This window comes from Anthonomus grandis, chromosome 11 (genome assembly GCF_022605725.1).
Source record: "Anthonomus grandis grandis chromosome 11, icAntGran1.3, whole genome shotgun sequence".
NCBI classification, from domain to species: Eukaryota; Metazoa; Arthropoda; class Insecta; order Coleoptera; family Curculionidae; genus Anthonomus; species Anthonomus grandis.
This window is the reverse complement of record NC_065556.1, coordinates 22489912-22508363: the sequence shown is the minus strand read 5'-3', so window position 1 is coordinate 22508363 and position 18452 is coordinate 22489912. Positions and strand designations below refer to the sequence as shown.

Genomic DNA, 18452 nt, shown 5'->3' with positions numbered 1-18452 from the left:
ATGTAGCGGTGGCTTAAAATGGCGCCATCTTTGAAAAAAAAATTAAACGAGCAAAGGACGTGGTCGTGTATTAAATTTGTCACTTTACAGGTACTGTCAATAATACTTTTCCAAGATGCCGTCCATCCTCCATTTTGAATGACAATTCAATAACCTAAAAAATGACGGACGGGCGCCATCTTGGAAGAAACGAAGGGCGTGGCCATTTATTTTAAATGACAAATTATTCTAAAGATATATTTATTAGTATCTATAACATAATCTGTCATATGTACAGGGTCTTTCCGCATATATTAGATCCTCTACAGGGGTTAGGTAAATAGTAAGAAAATTAAATTATACAAAACTTTTGGGGTTCTACCTAAAATTTTTTAATGCGTTGTCTAAATATTTTTTTCTCTTTTGAAAATGTCAAATTTTGACGGATAGTTAGTTTTTTTCCCATGGAACACTCTGTATATGACTTAATAGATAAAAAAAGAGGAATTTTCTGATTTCAAATATGTATGGTTTAACTACTTTTAATTAAACCGTTTTGGAAATAACGTGCTCAAAGAAAATTAAATATTGAAGATTTTGGTGTGGCGTGTATTCCTATTTTTCGACATTTACTAGGAAACAGATAATTCTATTATAAATTATATTAACCAAAATCATAGACAATTTATAATTCATACGACACAAAAAATTGAATAAGATTAAATAAATTGTATTATTAATGGTGGTGGTCATATAGAGCAGTTATAATTATTATTAAGATTTAATTGAAAGTTATTAACAAGTTTTTATTGTTTTCACTTAATTCATTTATTAATTTACTTTATACTTAACACTTAATTTGTAATATTTTTTTTTTAATTTTTGTACTATTTTTACGTTATTCACCCTGTAAATACCAATAAACCGTATCCTAACCAAGACGCGCGTATAACTTTTTAAATTCTATCGTATAAATTAATCGAGTCGCGGATAACCTTGACTGAAAAATCGCTAGTTTTAACCAAACAAATTGACTTTATATAGTACTTGACGTGTTGACGAATATTCAATAATTTTCAATTATTTAAACAATTACTATGACGTCATATTTTATTGGCGTTGATGTCGGTACGGGTAGTGTAAGAGCAGCTCTAGTGACCGAAAAGGGCAAAATACTAAATTGTTATGTGAAATCTACGCAAACCTGGAATATACAACCGGACTTTTACGAACAAAGTACCGATAATATATGGGAAGCCGTCGTGACATGCGTCAAAGTAAGTAAGCGTTAACTTTATTTAAATTTTGTTTATTTATAATTTTTTTTATTTAGAAAGTAATAAAAGGACAAGATGCCAAGCAAATTAAGGGAATTGGTTTTGATGCCACCTGCTCGTTGGCTTGCTTTGACAAGGATGGGAAACCTTTGACCGTTAGCCCTTCAGGTAAATCTTTGATTAAGGTAAAATGAAAGTCCTGCAGTTTTTAAAATTCCCTGGGAATTAAAAAAAACTTAATTATGTTTAATAAATAAATGGAGGGAGTGTACAGGATTTTCATTTTACCTTAATCTACAACTCCACTGCAAGTATGGACAATTTCTTTACTAAATCTTTGATCGTTGATTGAATAATAGGATTATGTCCATATATTCTTAATCAACGCTTTGAAGTTTTCCTTAGAAATAAACATTTTTAGTTATCAATAAGTTTTAGTTAGATTTCTTCATATCCTTATATTTTTGAGGCCAATGAAGCAAGAAGTAAAATTTTGAGATTAATTTGGAATACAAAAAATGACTAAAAGTGAAAATTTCCTAACGTTGCAACATGAATATGGAGAAACCAATGTTATATTTCTTAAAACTCTAACAGTTTTTTTCATAATCATGACCTTCTGAAATCAATGAAACCATATCCAAGGTCATATTGCCACTTCACTGAAGAAAAAAATTCTTTTATGCATAATATCTATGCCGAAAAATGAAAATTCATTAACCCTGGAACACAATTATGGAGCAACAAAGGCCTCTGAATTTTTACCTTATGGATTTAAGTAGATCTTTTGTAATAGGATTCTGTTTGTTTCATATAAATAGCTCATTAAGTTATTAAGATACTGGACCTAAAAGTGAATGCCCACTAGCTAAAAAGGTGGGTATTTTTTAAAAAAATTTGTGGATGAATTTGACCTAAACAATATTTGTAACGAATAATCTTCTGAATATCATGTTTTTGGTTTCATTAAAATATGGTAATCAGTTTTTGGGATACTGAACTTTAAACTGAGTGTTCACCTTGCAGATCAAAGAGTCTTCTTAGACACCGCTACCTAAAAGAGTTCATATTTTAAAAACTTTTTTTTAAATTTTCTTAAATCATTAAAAATATTTGTTAAAATGTTTTTCCTAATACGATTCTTTTCATTTCATATGAATAGCTCAACTAGTTTTTGGGATACTGAACTTTAAACTGAGTGTTCACCTTGAAGATTAAAGAGTTTGCTTGGACACCGCTACCTAAAAGAGTCAATATTTTAAAAAGTTTTTTTTATTTTCTTGAATCATTAAAAACATTTGTAAATAATATTTTTCCTAATATAATTCTTTTTGTTTCATGTAGATAAATCAATTATTTCTTGAGATATTGGGTCTTAAAGTGAGTGCTCACATTATAGACCAAACCGTCTTTTTGGACACCGCCACCTAAAAAGGGAGATATTTAAGAAAGTTTTTTTAAATTCATAAGGACTTTAAGCAGCATTTGTAAAGAATAATTTTGTCAATATTATGTTTCCTGTTTCATTAATATAGCTCAATTAGTTTTTGAGATAATAAACTTTAAAGTGAGTGCTTACCTCTAAGACCAAACCTGTTTACTCGGCACCACTACCTAAAAAAACCAATATTTTAGTAACTTTTTCTTGGATTTTGTTGGATTATAAAGAACATGGAACCTGATCGAAAAATGAAAAATCTTTTACATCAGAACAAGAATATAGTAGAAACTCTGATTAAAGAAACGCTGATTGTTCTAAAACACTTAAATCAAAACTACAAATTCCTTGCTAAATGAAACAAACGAATTAAAAACCCTTAAATTTTCTCAGGAAATAACCAACAAAACGTGATCCTTTGGCTGGACCATAGAGCCATGAAAGAAACCGAATTCATCAATAGCCTGAACCATCCGGTTTTAAAATACGTGGGCGGCAAAATCTTTCCAGAAATGGAAACCCCCAAACTAATGTGGCTAAAAAGGTACTTGAAAGACACCTGGAGAAATGCTGGATATTTTTTTGATTTGCCAGATTTTCTTACCTGGAGAGCAACGGGGGTAGATTCGCGGTAAGTTTTCCTGTTTCTTCTTAATCTAATACCAAACAATCAACAATCCTAGATCTTCATGTTCTTTGGTGTGCAAATGGACCTACGAAATGAACGTGGAGGGAGTAGAAGCTTGGAATAAAAGCTATTTTGAACAAATAGGTTTGGATGACTTGGCTGAAGATAATTGGAAGAAAATTGGGTCTACCGTTCAATATCCTGGACAACCTGTAGGTAAATCTTAATAGTCTTACCAATCCTTTCAATATATATCAATGATTCTTCAGGAAAAGGTTTGTCAAAGTTGGCAGCAGAAGAACTGGGGCTACTCCCTGGCACTCCAGTGGGAACTTCCATGATAGACGCCCATGCTGGAGGCTTAGGGTTAATTGGTTGTAAAGCAGACTGCATTGATCCAGATTTTGAAACTAGAGTGGGTATGTCACTGAAAAAATGCCCCTTTTAGTAGTACTTAACGATTTTTATTAATAGGTCTAATTTGCGGTACGTCAACTTGCCATATGGCTGTGTCCAAGGAAGCCACATTTACTCCAGGTGTGTGGGGTCCATATAAGAACGCAATGATTCCTGGAATGTGGCTTAATGAAGGTGGACAAAGTACTACAGGGAAGCTTGTTGATCATGTGATTGATACGCATCCAGCTTCTCTCGAAATTAAGAAGAAATTGGGAAATATGTATGGATATGTTGCTAGTCTTTGCCCAATAATGTTTTTTTTTATTTAGGCATATTATAGAGTATCTTAACAATGTTCTCTATGATCTGGCTAAGAAGGAAAACCTAAGCAATCCAGCTTTTTTAACCAAAGACTTCCATGTTTATCCAGACTTTCATGGAAACAGACTATTGAGTGATCCAACTTTAAAAGGGATGGTTACAGGGTTAACTTTAAACTTTGATGAAGAAAGTCTGGCATTGCTATACTTGGCTACTGTGCAAGCTCTCTCAGTAAGATCTCTTAAGGCTTGCACATATTTTATGAATTCATAATTCAATTTTAGTATGGCACTAGACAGATTTTGGATCGTCTAAAAGAATCTGGATATAGTAATCTGAAATCTACTTTGATCTGCGGAGGTTTGAGCAAAAATCCTATTTTTACTGCTGCTCAAGCAAATGTTTGCAATCTTCCAGTCATTTGTCCAGACGAAATTGAAAGTGTTCTACTAGGATCTGCTATTTTAGGTAGAAAGAAAAATTTGCAATAATTTAGTAATAATTATTTTTGATTTTTAGGAGCAGTAGCTGCAAACCACTTTGATACTCTGGAGCATGCCATCCAGACCATGGGGGGTGAAGGGAAGGCGGTATTTCCAGATCCGACCACTATTGATTTTCACAATAGAAAGTACGAAGTATTTTTGCAAATGTACGAGGACCAAGTCAAGTATCGGAAAATTATGGGCGTTTTATAATGTGTGAAGGAAAATAAAGATATTTGTGAAAATATGTTCTTGAATCATTTTGATGAAACGTTAATGGAGCTTTAGAAATGTTAGGTACGCTGGCAACAATGCAGTATGTTTTTACGCATGCGTGGCAGGTCTGTCAAGCTTAATATGTGTCATATTTGCCACGTTGCCAGCATGATGACCAAGACATTTGTGTTTCAGTGGCGCACCTGTCAATTTAATTTATTTATTTATTTATTCAAGGGACTTAGGAAACTACGTACATTAATAATATTACAGAGCATGCAAAAGATAAGCTATAAAATAAAACTGAATATCAACTTAATTAATATTTCCGGGGAACTCTAAATTTGAAAATGTAAACTCTTACTGCAGTTCGGGTCGAGTTGTCAGCAAGATCAAAAAAATTGCCTCTTAAGATGCGTGTTTTGCTCTGTTTAAGGTTCATGGAAGTGTAGATATGCACTAACCTGTGATCTCTCAACGATCCTATGCAACTAAATATCGTTATAAAATAAATAATAAGTGAGGTTGCCAAGTTGCAGTTCAAGCTTGAATTTTAAACTGTATGAAATTTTAAGAAAAATCTGAAGTATCAGAAATATACCAGAAAAGTCATTGGACCTTTCTAGACGTTTCCTGGCAACACCGCATTACGCGTTAAACATTTGACTTATTAAGAATGACAAAACGATCAAATCAGCAAGGTTGCCAATATGATTAAATAAAATTTATTTACTTCAATAGCGTTCTTGTCAGTTTTGGCTTTATATATAACCTACGCTAAACAAAAAATTATAATTATCAAACAGATGCTAGGCGACGTTGCCAGGAAACAATACAAACTCGAGTTTATGTCATATTGTCGGCAAACATCAAAGAAATTAACCTTTAGAGGTCCGTTATTCATTCTGTTTAAGGTTCGTAAAAGGACTCGGTTCAGCACTAAGCTAAGAAGCAAAACCCCTAAATGAAATAATCTTAATTTTATCAACACTATAACAAATTAATCGAAAATTAAGTTTTTACTAAACACACTGTGCGTGGTCTTTACCCTCGTCACCGTTATTATGGTTAACATAATTCAGGGGGATTAATAATACAATTTTTAAACAGGTGATAAGTTTTAGAATCTCCGTTATTTTTAAAGGTGTCTTTTATAGAAATTAAATTTTTTGCCAAATAAATTACACATGCATTCACTATCCACAACACGGTCACCTTTACATAAAACCATTCGTTTTATAGAAATAAAACGATGATATAGAATAAAGATGGTGAAAAGAAAAGATGGAGAAGCTCAGTCAAGTAGAGAGTAAAAGAGAATAGTCATAAAATAGTATTTTTCTTGTAAAATTTGGCAAACTACGACAGAAAGACAGTATTTAAAGACGATCCAAGCTCTATTATAAATTCTTTTTCTTATCTTTATTTGAGCTTTATTACACCTATTGACCTCTAATTCTTCACGTTATGAGTGATATTTATTAGCTTCAATTGTTTTAGGTCTTTAGGTTTATTTTCGTTCTGCTCCTTCTTCTTCTCAAACCCAAGCCAGGAAGAGTATTCTTTCATAATATATAGAGATAATTTAGAAGAAACTGAAGAGTTAAATAAAACAAAATGTCTTTTGATGTTCATCAGTATCCGTAGTTGATCTCGGGATTCTATTAAAAAATTAACTTTGATTTTTCAGAGTTTTTTTTGTTTTTCTTCTTCAATTTTTTTGTTTTGTCATGGCACTTTAACATTATAAGAATATGATATTCTCCATATGATTAAAAATTATGTTTAACTCTATTTTAACATACAAAATAAAGGGAAATAAGGATTTTTGGGTGGTGTCACTGTTTTACAATAAAACTCAATATTAAATGCTCAACATAAAATAAGTTTATTAAGGTCAAAAATATAACAACAAATTCATACAGTTAAGCTTAGTTAGCAGCCCAGAGTAGTAATCGTAGGTATCCAATTTTGTATCAAAGCCTTTTCACTAGGAACAGCATTTAGTGCGGCTTCTAAATTGAGTCCGACAATGGCACTGATGACAGAACTAACCAGGGTCCAAATCGTATTAAGAATTGGAACCAGCACTATAGCGGCCACAAGTCCAAGAAGGTTTAAGGTGCTGAGAACTAGAGCTAAAGTCAGACCGACCAGACCGCCTAGCAAGTTAAGACAACCAGTAAGCAAATTAATCACAATATTCAATCCTGGGATTAAGACATTGATAATGATACGACCTGTAATCGAATTCAATAAAAAGAAAATCACCCTGATTAAGGTGGCCCAGTAAACATTAACACTAGTAATAGTGACACTAACAAACACAGACAATAGAAGAACAACTCTTACGACCAAATCAAGGACAGTAGTGACGATTCCAGCTAAAACCAGGGTCAATATACCAGAAATATTTATGCCAGCGACAACGCAAGTTTCATTTTGTAAGCTCATGAAGAAGTTGAGCAAAGTACTCCATCCAGCTGCGTTATTCCAGTTACCAACTTGCCAAGAGATCAGATTAAGGATTGCAGTTATAGTAGCACTAATACTTGATACTCCGGTGATGTTAACACAAACTCGGATGATGATGAGTAGACATGCGTCAAGGTCAATCAATTCCGTGACCAAGCCGACGACGGCATCCAGGATTCTGACGACTCCATTAAGACCGGTATATACACCACCTCCAAGTAGAACACAGATATTAAGGAAAATGCCTATGTCGGTAGCGACGTCTCCAAGCAGGATAGTCAGGTCGAAACTAACTCCAATTACTAGAAGTACTTCAACAAGAGCTTTGCATCCATCACTAGCAGTCAGGAGGACTTCCAAGACGATGACTATACCTGCAAATTTAAAACTTGGTTAGCAATGCTGTGTCTCATTTTGGTTGTTATTGCAGAGTATCTCTAAGTTTATTATTAAGAAAAGAACTTTAAGTGTAAGATTTGTTTCTGAGATACAGGACAAAAAAGTCACAATAATGATAGTATTGAATTTGAGTCCGATGATCAATATAATTTAATTTGTTCGGTCAAGATTAAATAATTACAGATTTTCTTCAAAATAAAGTGGGAGCACTTTGAGTTTCAAATAAAGCTCATCGAGAATCCATAACTTTTGCATTAATTAAGAGACATTACAAATGTTTAAAACTTACTAGCACTGAGAAGTTCTGCCAGACTTGTTGCAGCAGAATCAATCAACAATACAAGTCCATCAAGAACGGCCAGAAGGCAGCTCAGATCCCCAGTTAGAGTAACAAAAGCGGAGCAGGTGAGATCCAATAAGCCTTTGAGATCAACAGAAAGAAGGACAACGATTCTAGAGCAGATGCTAATGGTAACAGAAAGGGCAGAAGTTAAATCGGCACTAATCTACAATAATAAAAGGAGTATCATATGATGTTCGTATCACAAGATTTGCACATACTGTTTGATTGGTTTCAACATCCAAGCCTCCCATAACTTTTAAGCAGATATTAAGAACGGTCGTTCCAGGGTTACTTTGGTTTATGACATCGTTGGTAGTTAAGTCATAAATAGTAGACAAATTACAGTCTTAAAAGAAAACAAATGTAAACAAAAAAACAATATTAAATATAAGTCTCATACTGTCAATAAAGCTTTTCAAATCATTGTTGGAAGCGTTCCAGACTCCCAAAGGTACATACAACGCAACGTTAAGTTCACAGTTAATAACAATTCCAGTGCCATCTCCGTTACAAAGTAGACAAATGCCAACGCTTATGTCGACGATAAGGCAAATACCTCCAACAGAGTCACAAATAGCTAAAAATCAAATTTAAAATTAATTTCTCTCAATGTAAATGATATTAAAAACCAGCACCTATCACATCAGGGTTATTTGCAGGTCCGTAATATTGTATTGGGTTGGCTGTTACACCCTTAAGCTCATGCGGTTTAGTTGCTGTCTCATCAGAAAGGTCTCCCAGTTTACTTAAGTCCCCTAAATTATCTTTAACGCCTTTAATCAGTTTAAAAATGGGGGAATCCAGTCTTTGAGCGTTAAGCTCTAAGGATTCTTTTCCTACGATCCATGCTATAAAAAAATTTTACAGTAGCACCAAAGAAGTTATATTTAATATTAATTCCTATATTGAATATATATAATATACGTTGGTACTTACCGTGGGCCAGAGGACTGAGGGCCAAAACGCACAAAAACAAGGCAAAACTTTTAGAAGCCATGGTAAGATGTGTATTACTGACGAGACTGGATGGATATGCCAAACTGTATGAAAAAACGCCCTTATATACCGATAAAGTGCCGCAAAAATCGTTTTTCTGATTACACAAAACGTTTATCTTCTATTGTTTTTTTTAGGCTGTTGCTAGCTGAATTAAACTAATTAAGAAAAACCGATATAATTACTTTGTCAATACATGAAAATGCATTGTTTATTGTATTTAAATTTGTCAAATCGAATTTTATCTGAATGCATACCAGAAGCAAATATCCAGGGCATCTTTTAATTTTTTTTGGTAAAGAAGGTACTTACCTTAAACGAAGTTGTAATTGTACACTATACAAGTCCTAAGACTCTATCAAAGCCTTTTGTCAAAGTAGAATCATCAGGAGTTGCAAGCAATGTTTGTTTATTTTCATATTCTTCAATTATAGGGCTTTTAATCTTACGTTATTGACCTATTTGGAGCCTTTTTTTTTCCAGAGGCATTAGAAAAAAATACACTTGAGCATCGTGTGCATACATATGATTGTTACAATATTCTAATGATTTAAATAACTAAATAACGTACCGAAACGAACAAATTAATTTAATGGATCCCTCCCTCACTAAAACCAAAATTGTGTTAAACGAATGTCAAGATTTCATGGTTTACCATATCAAACGCCTTAGTAAATTCCAATAACATCAATACATATATTAAGCTTTCATTGAGACCCTTAAGGATGTCATTAGTTAAAATCGCTTCTTAGCTATGATTTTTCTCTGAAACCAGATTGTTTTTTAGGCAATAAGCAATTAAATTTAAATATTCAATTTTTTTTCCGAAACTTCCGAAAGAGTTAATATTACAAAAATTGACCGTAATTAAATTGGTTTAATGAATTAGGAACGGTAAATTTTGTTTTATTGTAAATGTTAATTTTTTCAAGTTTCATTTTTGTGTGTAATTTTGAAAAATTATATTTAAATAGACTTTCTTTTCTGATCGTATGTAATAAATTGCTCGGAAATTTAAATTTTACTAAACATACTAAGGGTGATTCTCACTCTTGTCACCGTTATTGTCTTTATTTAGAAACCGCGCTAAACTGACTATCGTAATTATTAAACAAATAGTAAGAACAGTTAAATGCCTCATAAATCTGGAGGTCTAGATTCCCAGATGGGCATTTGTAGATATGCTGGCAACACTGCATGTCGTTGCAACTTTTACCGTAGCTCATTTGATGTATCGTTGCAACGTTTTCTACTGTAGCTCTTAAGGAATAGGGTTGGAGTAAAATTTCATCAAAATTAATAGACATTTATTTATTCTTAAGTACATAATGTAAATTATATGAATTCATAACGTATAAAATGTTCACAAATCTTTCAATCCATTTAATAACTTAGCCCGTAAATTACATGTTATAAGTACGTCTAATACTAACATTATATTTGAAATGAATAATACAAAACTTAAATAAATGGCAACGCTTTGTAATGATATTAAAAACTATAAATGCTCAATCTAATGTTGTAGACAGTCCCAAACATTTGTCGAACAGTGAAAATAGAATTAAGGCAGGTTTTTAAATACCTATTATATTTATATAAAATTTTCTTTTAATAATAATCACCTTTTAATTGGCCAATTTCTATTTTGCTGATGTTAAACGATAGAGCTACAAACATATTTGCAAATATTGGCTAGAGTTCGTGTCGGTTTGTCGGCACACATCAAAGAAATTAGACTTTAGAGGTCCATTATTCATTCTGTTTAAGATTCATGAAATTGTTTGGGTCTGCACTAAACTCAAATAAAATATTCTTAATTTTAGTAACACTAATATAACAAATTTAGTTTTTACTAAACACACTGAGCGTGGTTCTCACCCTCGTCACCGTTATTATGGTTTCTCACTAAAGCACTGGAAGTTCTTCTGGATTGGATCCAGTGGGAGGCACGGCGGCCTATGGACCCTAGTCATACCTTTTCTTCACCGTTATGGGGGTAGGACGACCTTACGAACTATAAAGAAAATAAAATTTGAGGTTTTAGAGGGTGAAAATGGCTACAAAATTGTCAAGAAATTATCGAAAAATACTCATAAAAACTCTTTCTCTCAAGAAATCTTTTAAAACACTTAAATAGAACCAACTAAGGGTTTTGAGCGAAACAATTTCAAGTTTTAGTGTCTTTTTAACATAAAAGTGCATAATATAGAAAATAAAAAAAAATAAAAATTATACCTAAAAAAATAAGATGATAATTCAACTACTTGATGCTTTGTACATTGTGAGCATACGTTTTGGCATCCACTGGTAAGTAACCCTTGAAAAAACCAAAGAAAATTTTAATGGCGAGTGGATAGAAATAAAAAAAAATATATACAAAATAAAAAAACATATAAAATACATGCAGAATTAATAGATACAAAGTGGTATGTAAGTATGAGTTATTAGTGTTGACATTCCATTTGTTATGTGTTTGATTTTTGAGATACTAAAATCAGAAAGTTGGTTTCAGATGAAATTATTACAAAATTCATAATATATAAAAAAATATTATTAAAGATAATTAAAAAAAGCGTATTCAGAAATATAGTTTAACAGTAAGGTTTTTTAATGTTGTGAAACTATCCTCTGAATGAGAAACTAATAAATGACATACATTTTGAGATTATAATAATTGATTTTTAATTATTTTATCGCTATACCGCCATAAGAATTATTCAATAATTGTTTTACTTTAGATATACAGCATGGATCAAATTTATATGGGAGGACCAGATATATAATTATAGGTTTGTGTATACTATATATGGGTGTAAAAAACTATTTGTTAACTGGACTATTTAGTTAGGAAAACGTTACTACATATACAGGGTGAGGCATTTTTGTGATGTAATTATTAGAATTTTAAAATTAAAGAAAGATATTATAATTATTGAATGAATCACCAAAAGGCCCACACTGTTCAGGTGTCTAAAATTCAAAGGTGAAACATTTTTCCCAATTTCTACGGAAATGTTAAAAAATTCTTAATTAGAAATTTCTAATTTGACAAAGGTTTAAAAAATGATCCACCTTCGAATTTAAGATACTTTACGTACACATAAATCATTAAACGATTATATTAAAAAAAACTCTACATCAGGTTATGATAGAATTTAAAATCAGCGTTAAAAGTTATATTTTAAGACCCATACTAATTGACTAGTGATTAGGTGATAAAATATAATTGCAATAAATTAAGAAAAGCAAAAAAGAAAGAACAAAACAATCTTAGAAAAAGTGAGTGATTACTACCTTACGTACCGAAACCGTGGTCACCGTGCAAGAATTGGCCCTGGGTCGAAACATTGCCGCACGCCATTTTCTTTTTATTTGTGCTTGAATCTGTAATAAAAGTAAATGAAATTTATTAATTGTATATTAAGTGGTCTAAAAATCAAGAAAAAGTTTAATATATTAATATTAGTATTTAAGTAATTATTAATGTTAATTGTTAATTTAAAATTTATGTTAATTAATTTGAAATAATGACTGATTAAAAATAAATAAAAAATAACCCGAACTGTAATTTGGTGATTTTGGTTATTTTAGATTGTTTTCTTCCAAGCATTTATAGCGATTTTTGTCTTAATATTAAAAGATATTTTTTCGTCCAGGCATTTGAAGCCATTTTCAATTTTTCATTGGAAATTGAGGTCGCTTCAGAAAATCTCGAATTTTTGAGTAGTAAATAATTTTTTCGTTAAGGGTATTGGCCACCTAAAATAAAACCTCCCTTCCAGGCAATTGAGTGGATTAGAGTGAACGTTATTTTTAAATAAAAAAAAATTCGGTTGAATAAATGCACTATGTGCATAGAAAAATGCTTTTTTTTAGGTTGTTACACGCTGGAAGTAAGAGTAAAATTTATCATTTTTTCTAGGTGCTTGTCGTTATTTTTCCAATAATAACATTTTATTAGGACTCAATTTTTGGGAAAAAAAAAGTCAATGACCTAGAAAAATTCAAAATTATTTTACCCTTAAAAATGAATCTTATCCAGATTTTTGGCAAAAGGAACCTCAACTGCCCAGAAAAAATTCAAATTTTGCATATACTGCCTGGACTTATTACTTAATGAGTAAAAGAAAAAAATTTTTTTTTTGAAAAAAGAAACAAAATTCGCGAGAAATAAAATATCAAATATCAACTTAGTTTAATTCAAACAAATTATTTGCTTAAATTTTTTTTGAAAAAAGACACTAATCAACCGTGAAGACGGATATATATTTTTTTATTACACATTTTAGGAATTGTCTTGAAAAAAAAATCAGTTTTTAGAAAATTGGAACCAAACAGTCGGAAAAATATTATTGACGGTCGTTTGCAGAATTTTCAGTTAAAACTCAGCTAATTTTTTAACTCGATTAATGTCCTAGAAGAAATAAATTCAGGCTTTTCACATCCCTGTTTCAACAAAACCGGTTAAAGGAGTTTTCTTTGATTTTTGGCAGCTTAAATCCTATTTTGTAAAATCTAAAAAAAAGCTAAAATCTTTTCAGAGATTTAAAATTTGATATTAAATAAGTAAGAAATGAAATTAAAAGTTTTTGCAAGCCATTAAAGCCTGGATAAAAACCTGGATAAAATATTCATTTTTCTGTTAAAAACATTCATAGTTAGTAACTTTTTCCAAAGTTTAAAAATTCTAAATTAGGTCTAGACTCCATAAAACTCCTTTTGTATATACATGTTACTCAATACTTAATTCATCATAATTTTTTTCTCAAGTTAGTCATTTATTTAGCGCAATTTAATTCCTCTACCTCATAATGCCTCTATATCTATTTTAAATATATTTAAGTTCAAGATTGACATATTTTTTTTACCAAGGAACTTGGTCTCTTTTTCCCAAATATCTAAATTTTATATTTAATTTTGACTCAAAGTTAGGCAAAAAATATATATTTTCTAAGCTAGTTTAATAATTTTTAAATTTTTTTCACGGCTTTTTTAATTTCCAAGCAGTTGATGCTAAATGAACGATTTCCAGGAAAATATGTCTCAAATATGCAGGTGGTTCTTTGATCATACATCCAGGCAGTTAAGTTCTTTTCTTTCAAAACCTGGAGAAATAATTACTCATCTTCAAAAGCGGCTACATTATCTTGAATTTTTTTCAGTCAATGTAAGACTGACTTGTTAACCTAAAGGGAGTTAAGATTCTTTTTTTCTAGACCTGTGTTAGATTCATCCGCAATGGCGAAATCATTTAGTTGACTACATACTTAATTCATCGCTATTTTTTCATTACTTAAAAAAAAAAATAATAAATTATCTACTCAAAGTAGAACGGAAATTAAAAATCCACCACTTCAAGTATAAAAGACATGAATGCTTGTTTAATAACTAGTTTCTAACTGCTTAAATCTATACCAGTAACATCCAATAAACCGTAAAACTTACTCCCAAATTATTTATTCCGCCCACGACTCTCCAACTTTACATTAACTTCCTAATCTTTCGATCTACACCTTTGCCACTGCAATAAACTTTCAACCGATCATTACATGAGATAGACTAAAAGTTTGTGCTTGTATGAGTTGCTAGTTTAATCCCTGCCAAGTTACATTAATACTCATGCTAATATGAAAGGTCGTTTAGTTTTTAAGGAAATAAGGTTTTACATTTGAATGGTTTAACTACTTTGATAACTTTACTCTATCTTTATTCAGTATTTTAAAATGTAATTAGTAATAACATATGCCTGAGTCATTTTCAACTGCTATTAGCCACTTCTGTACTGCAAATTCTTTTCGCAATTAATAAAAGTTAATGCGACATATTACAAGATAATGACGATGGTGAATGTCCAAGAGAGAAATTCTAAAATAGGCTTTAAGATTTGATTTTGGACTGCCTTCTTGTAACTTAGAATTGACTGCGATACATATGTCATTCTTTGGTTTCATTGGAAGGTTTAATCCATATCTAGGTTAATAACAAGAAAAGAGCAAAAAAAAATAAAAAGGTAAGAAGAAGGTAATAAAAAGTTATTTGCTTTACAAACATACCTCGCCGTTGCAGAAGCAGAAAAGGATGGCCACGCAGAGACCCTGAAATAAAAAAAAAGATTTTGTTAAAAATTATAATTAAAATTTTATTTAAATTAATAGGGCAGGTACATCGTAATCTATTTTTAGCCAGACGCTATACAAAAAAAATGTTTTCCATTTATTTTTAAATATTCGATCGGCAAGTAGTCAAAAACAAAGCACTCATGATCGATTTAAAATAATTAAAAATATTCTTTTTTCAAGTGTACATTCATCAAGTGCATAAAATGTAATACGTGAGCACTTCTAGAATCACCTACTTCAGGTGAATTAATAATATATTATTTACACAAATCTAGTTGTTTTTAAAATTGGAAATGATCTTTGAAACCATATTTTAGACTTTTAATAACCAACGAATTATTGACAGACAATGCTTGTCCTCAAATATAAATAAAGATAAACATGTGCATCTCTTAATGAAACTCAATTTTTGAAGACACTTGGACACATCGGGCATAACATGAGAGGAAAAATTGATCTGGGAGTCTAATATAATGCCTGGATCCTTCACACTAGTAACAACTTTCAATAAAGCCATCACTAGGATTTAAAACTTTGCAATAGAACTTAAGATCAGCAGCAAGCAATAGAAATGTATAATATTTAAAACAATTAGCAGCAATGCTATTAATATAGAGAATAAGAAAGAGTGGTTCCAAGTGAGATTCCATTTCAATAATCAAGGTAATCAAACATTCTCACAATCTGCTTTTGATTAGTTAAGTAAATTTCACGCAAATTGTTTAAGGATCCAAACTAAGATAAATTGTTTAAACACGATCAAAGCTTTTGAGAAATCAGTATACGCATGTATCTGACTTCCCTCTTTAAAAACCTGTAGAACAAAATTAAAATTATTTAGCTCAGTCGTTCGTTATCACCTTCGCATTCAAAACCCTATCTCTTAGAAAGAGATCCAACATAGCTTTTTCCACAATTTTCTGAGTCGCTCTTATTTTATTTACTTATGGCTTTGTTAGAGTCAGTGTTTCGGCTCCATATGTTAATACAGGTATAGATTTTTCTCTGTTGATATATGAATATATTTTTTTTAAGATGTAGCTTAGTGTTCTAAGCGAATAAAATGCGGTAGAAACTCGAAAAATTGATGTTTTCAATTTTTTGACTGAATCTACCATTGAAAGCTACAAATGATTGACTATCGCTATAAAAAAAATCAAATTCAAATTCAAAAGACTTTTATTACCACTTAAACATTGTACATAGAAAATTACATTTTTTTTATTACAAGAATTTAAACAATGCTAAGAGTAATGCGGACTGAACTGCGATTATAAAAACAACCGATAACACATACACGAGCTAGCGCCCATGTGCTGCTCAGACGGTTAACATTTTTTTGATTCCATTCCATTAGATTCTTATAAGAATATTAATCTTCGCTTATAAAGAATAATAATTAAAAAAACTATTTACGATCAATTTTCAACAAAGAAAATCACTTATTAAAAAAAAATTACCAATCTAGTAAAATGCATTTACGTGCGAAACAATGCAAAATTTTTAATTAGCAGAGTACACAATCACACACGCAAACTCGGTGCTACGTGCACCCTTTCAATCAAATACGGTATACCCTTTGCTCCAGACGCGTATAGAATTATGAAACTTAATTCTACACGGACGTGTTTACAAGCCTAAAACTCCTGGGGATTATCACCAAAAGATTATAATAGCGCTCGTTCGGGATATACGCTACAAAATCTGGATGCTGTCGACCCTAGGGGATTTATTGGTAATTGGGAAATATTTTTAGGTTTAACTGAAACAAATGATTAAGTCATTAGTAAGGGTGTACACTAGAAGAGATTTTTTATAATAAATGAATCGATGAGGCACAAGCTAATAAAAAAGCACGAATAATAAATATTTAAAAAGCTGTTCAACATACTTTTTATTATAACCCCTTTAAGTTCACAGTAACCTTTAAACTATTTTACCCTTTTTTTTCTATCAAAAATAGGGCTCTAAAGGCAATTTTCTCGGTCTTTTTATGGCAATTCAGCCTACCTTATCAGGCTATAAAAAAAAATTTAATATAGAATGAAATATTTTCACGGCACTATAAAACCTGATTTATCACAACAACAAGGAAAAATATGAGCCTATTCACTTTTAAGCGATATCATAGATGTAACTGCTTTGGCCTATTTCCTCTATTTTCCCATATTTTTATTTTACTTTACATCTTACTTCGGGGCAATAAACATTATTGTTTACATCAAGAACAAAGCACCCCTAAAAAACACCAAAACACCCGTATTTCCTCCCGATTTTTATTTTTCCACAAATGGACGGATTTTCTATATGCTTTTGCGGAATAAGATTTCAGACAAGTCGTATTTTCAATAAAAATCGAGTCCTTCACAAATTCACCCGGGGCTTTTTAGTTCAAGGGAACTTTCCAACAACTTGATTTAAGTGAACAACCGTAAAAATGATAACTTAACTAAAATATATGTATGTGGGAAATTAATAAAAATAGAAGAAACGCATGCAGAACCCGAAGATTTTGAAACAACATTACTGGAGATCAACAGCATTTTGATGACAGTAATAAATGGTAAACTACAGCTAAAGATTTACACAAGAAACTTGGACATACTGTCAAATAAGGAGAAGAGAGAAAGCAATAAATAGCAATATAAAGGGCCAAAAAATGGCTATGGATATGAAAATTATTAGCCTAGTATCCAAATATTATGAATCAGTTATAAAAAACTCATTCTTATGTATTAGGTGAGGTAAGAATAAAAACGAACTCTAAAATATAGTGGATTTTCAAGTATAGTAAGTGTAGACAACATTTTATAAATTAATAGTAAATTTAAACAGTTAACAACTGACCAAAAGAAGATCAACAACACTGATAGAGTCCAAGTCAGGAAAATAATTTCAGGCAAAAATGTGTAAAAGTAATTGAATTATTAATATTTATGATGATGCCTAAGTAAAAAAACAAAACTTGAATATGTCCTAGTTAATGAATAATTCTTGAGCCAGCACTGTTTTTTATTTTTATGAACGGACTATTCCAAGGGAAATATAAATTTATACTGTATGACGGAAATTCTTGGACAAACAAGTAGAGAGTGACATGGCTAATATTAAGAATTGGTTTGGATGATTATTGAAGAAGCACAAAATATTAAATATCTAGGAGTGTATACTGGTAATTTATTAAAGTGGGACATATATATCGAGAATTTCATCAAAACGTTCAGAGCAATTATATTTAAATTTAAACAAATTAAACAAACGTCAAATTTTTGCCAAATTAAAGTACTATATTACTCGATATATATACTATACCTAGTACATCTAAAAAAGCTGAAAATAAGGCAAAAAACGTTTTTTTAAAATAATGTTTAATTAAA

At 31.0% G+C, this 18452-nt stretch overlaps 3 protein-coding genes across 7 annotated transcripts in view; 1 reads left to right on the top strand and 2 right to left on the bottom strand.

Annotated features, from left to right (window-relative positions):
* Window positions 1-956: 956 nt before the first annotated feature.
* Window positions 957-4774, top strand: LOC126742415 (FGGY carbohydrate kinase domain-containing protein). Its single transcript, XM_050449069.1, has 9 exons — window positions 957-1256; window positions 1313-1424; window positions 3088-3325; window positions 3378-3538; window positions 3592-3741; window positions 3797-4001; window positions 4051-4273; window positions 4327-4510; window positions 4562-4774. Exons 1-9 carry the CDS (start codon window positions 1077-1079, stop codon window positions 4738-4740), a joined length of 1632 nt encoding a protein of 543 aa, XP_050305026.1. The 5' UTR covers window positions 957-1076; the 3' UTR covers window positions 4741-4774.
* Window positions 4775-6607: 1833 nt separating this feature from the next.
* LOC126742052 (uncharacterized) lies at window positions 6608-9064 on the bottom strand. The gene is made up of 6 exons (XM_050448575.1): window positions 8897-9064; window positions 8596-8808; window positions 8361-8537; window positions 8179-8306; window positions 7907-8123; window positions 6608-7592 (listed from the first exon to the last, which is right to left on the bottom strand). The coding sequence occupies exons 1-6, from the start codon at window positions 8955-8957 to the stop codon at window positions 6679-6681; spliced, it is 1710 nt and encodes a 569-aa protein (XP_050304532.1). The 5' UTR covers window positions 8958-9064; the 3' UTR covers window positions 6608-6678.
* A 1185-nt stretch (window positions 9065-10249) lies between these two features.
* Window positions 10250-18452, bottom strand: part of LOC126742054 (calcitonin gene-related peptide type 1 receptor) — a 106824-nt gene continuing 98621 nt past the window's right edge. For 2 of the 5 annotated variants that reach the window (XM_050448577.1, XM_050448578.1), the window contains exons 10-13: window positions 15010-15051; window positions 12251-12340; window positions 11192-11273; window positions 10250-10970 (exon numbers count right to left, since the gene is read on the bottom strand). In XM_050448577.1, coding sequence (XP_050304534.1) covers window positions 11217-11273; window positions 12251-12340; window positions 15010-15051 — 189 coding nt within the window. In that variant the 3' untranslated portion in view covers window positions 10250-10970; window positions 11192-11216. The remainder of the gene's footprint in view (window positions 10971-11191; window positions 11274-12250; window positions 12341-15009; window positions 15052-18452) is intronic. The other 3 variants (XM_050448579.1, XM_050448580.1, XM_050448581.1) reach the window with 3 other exon arrangements.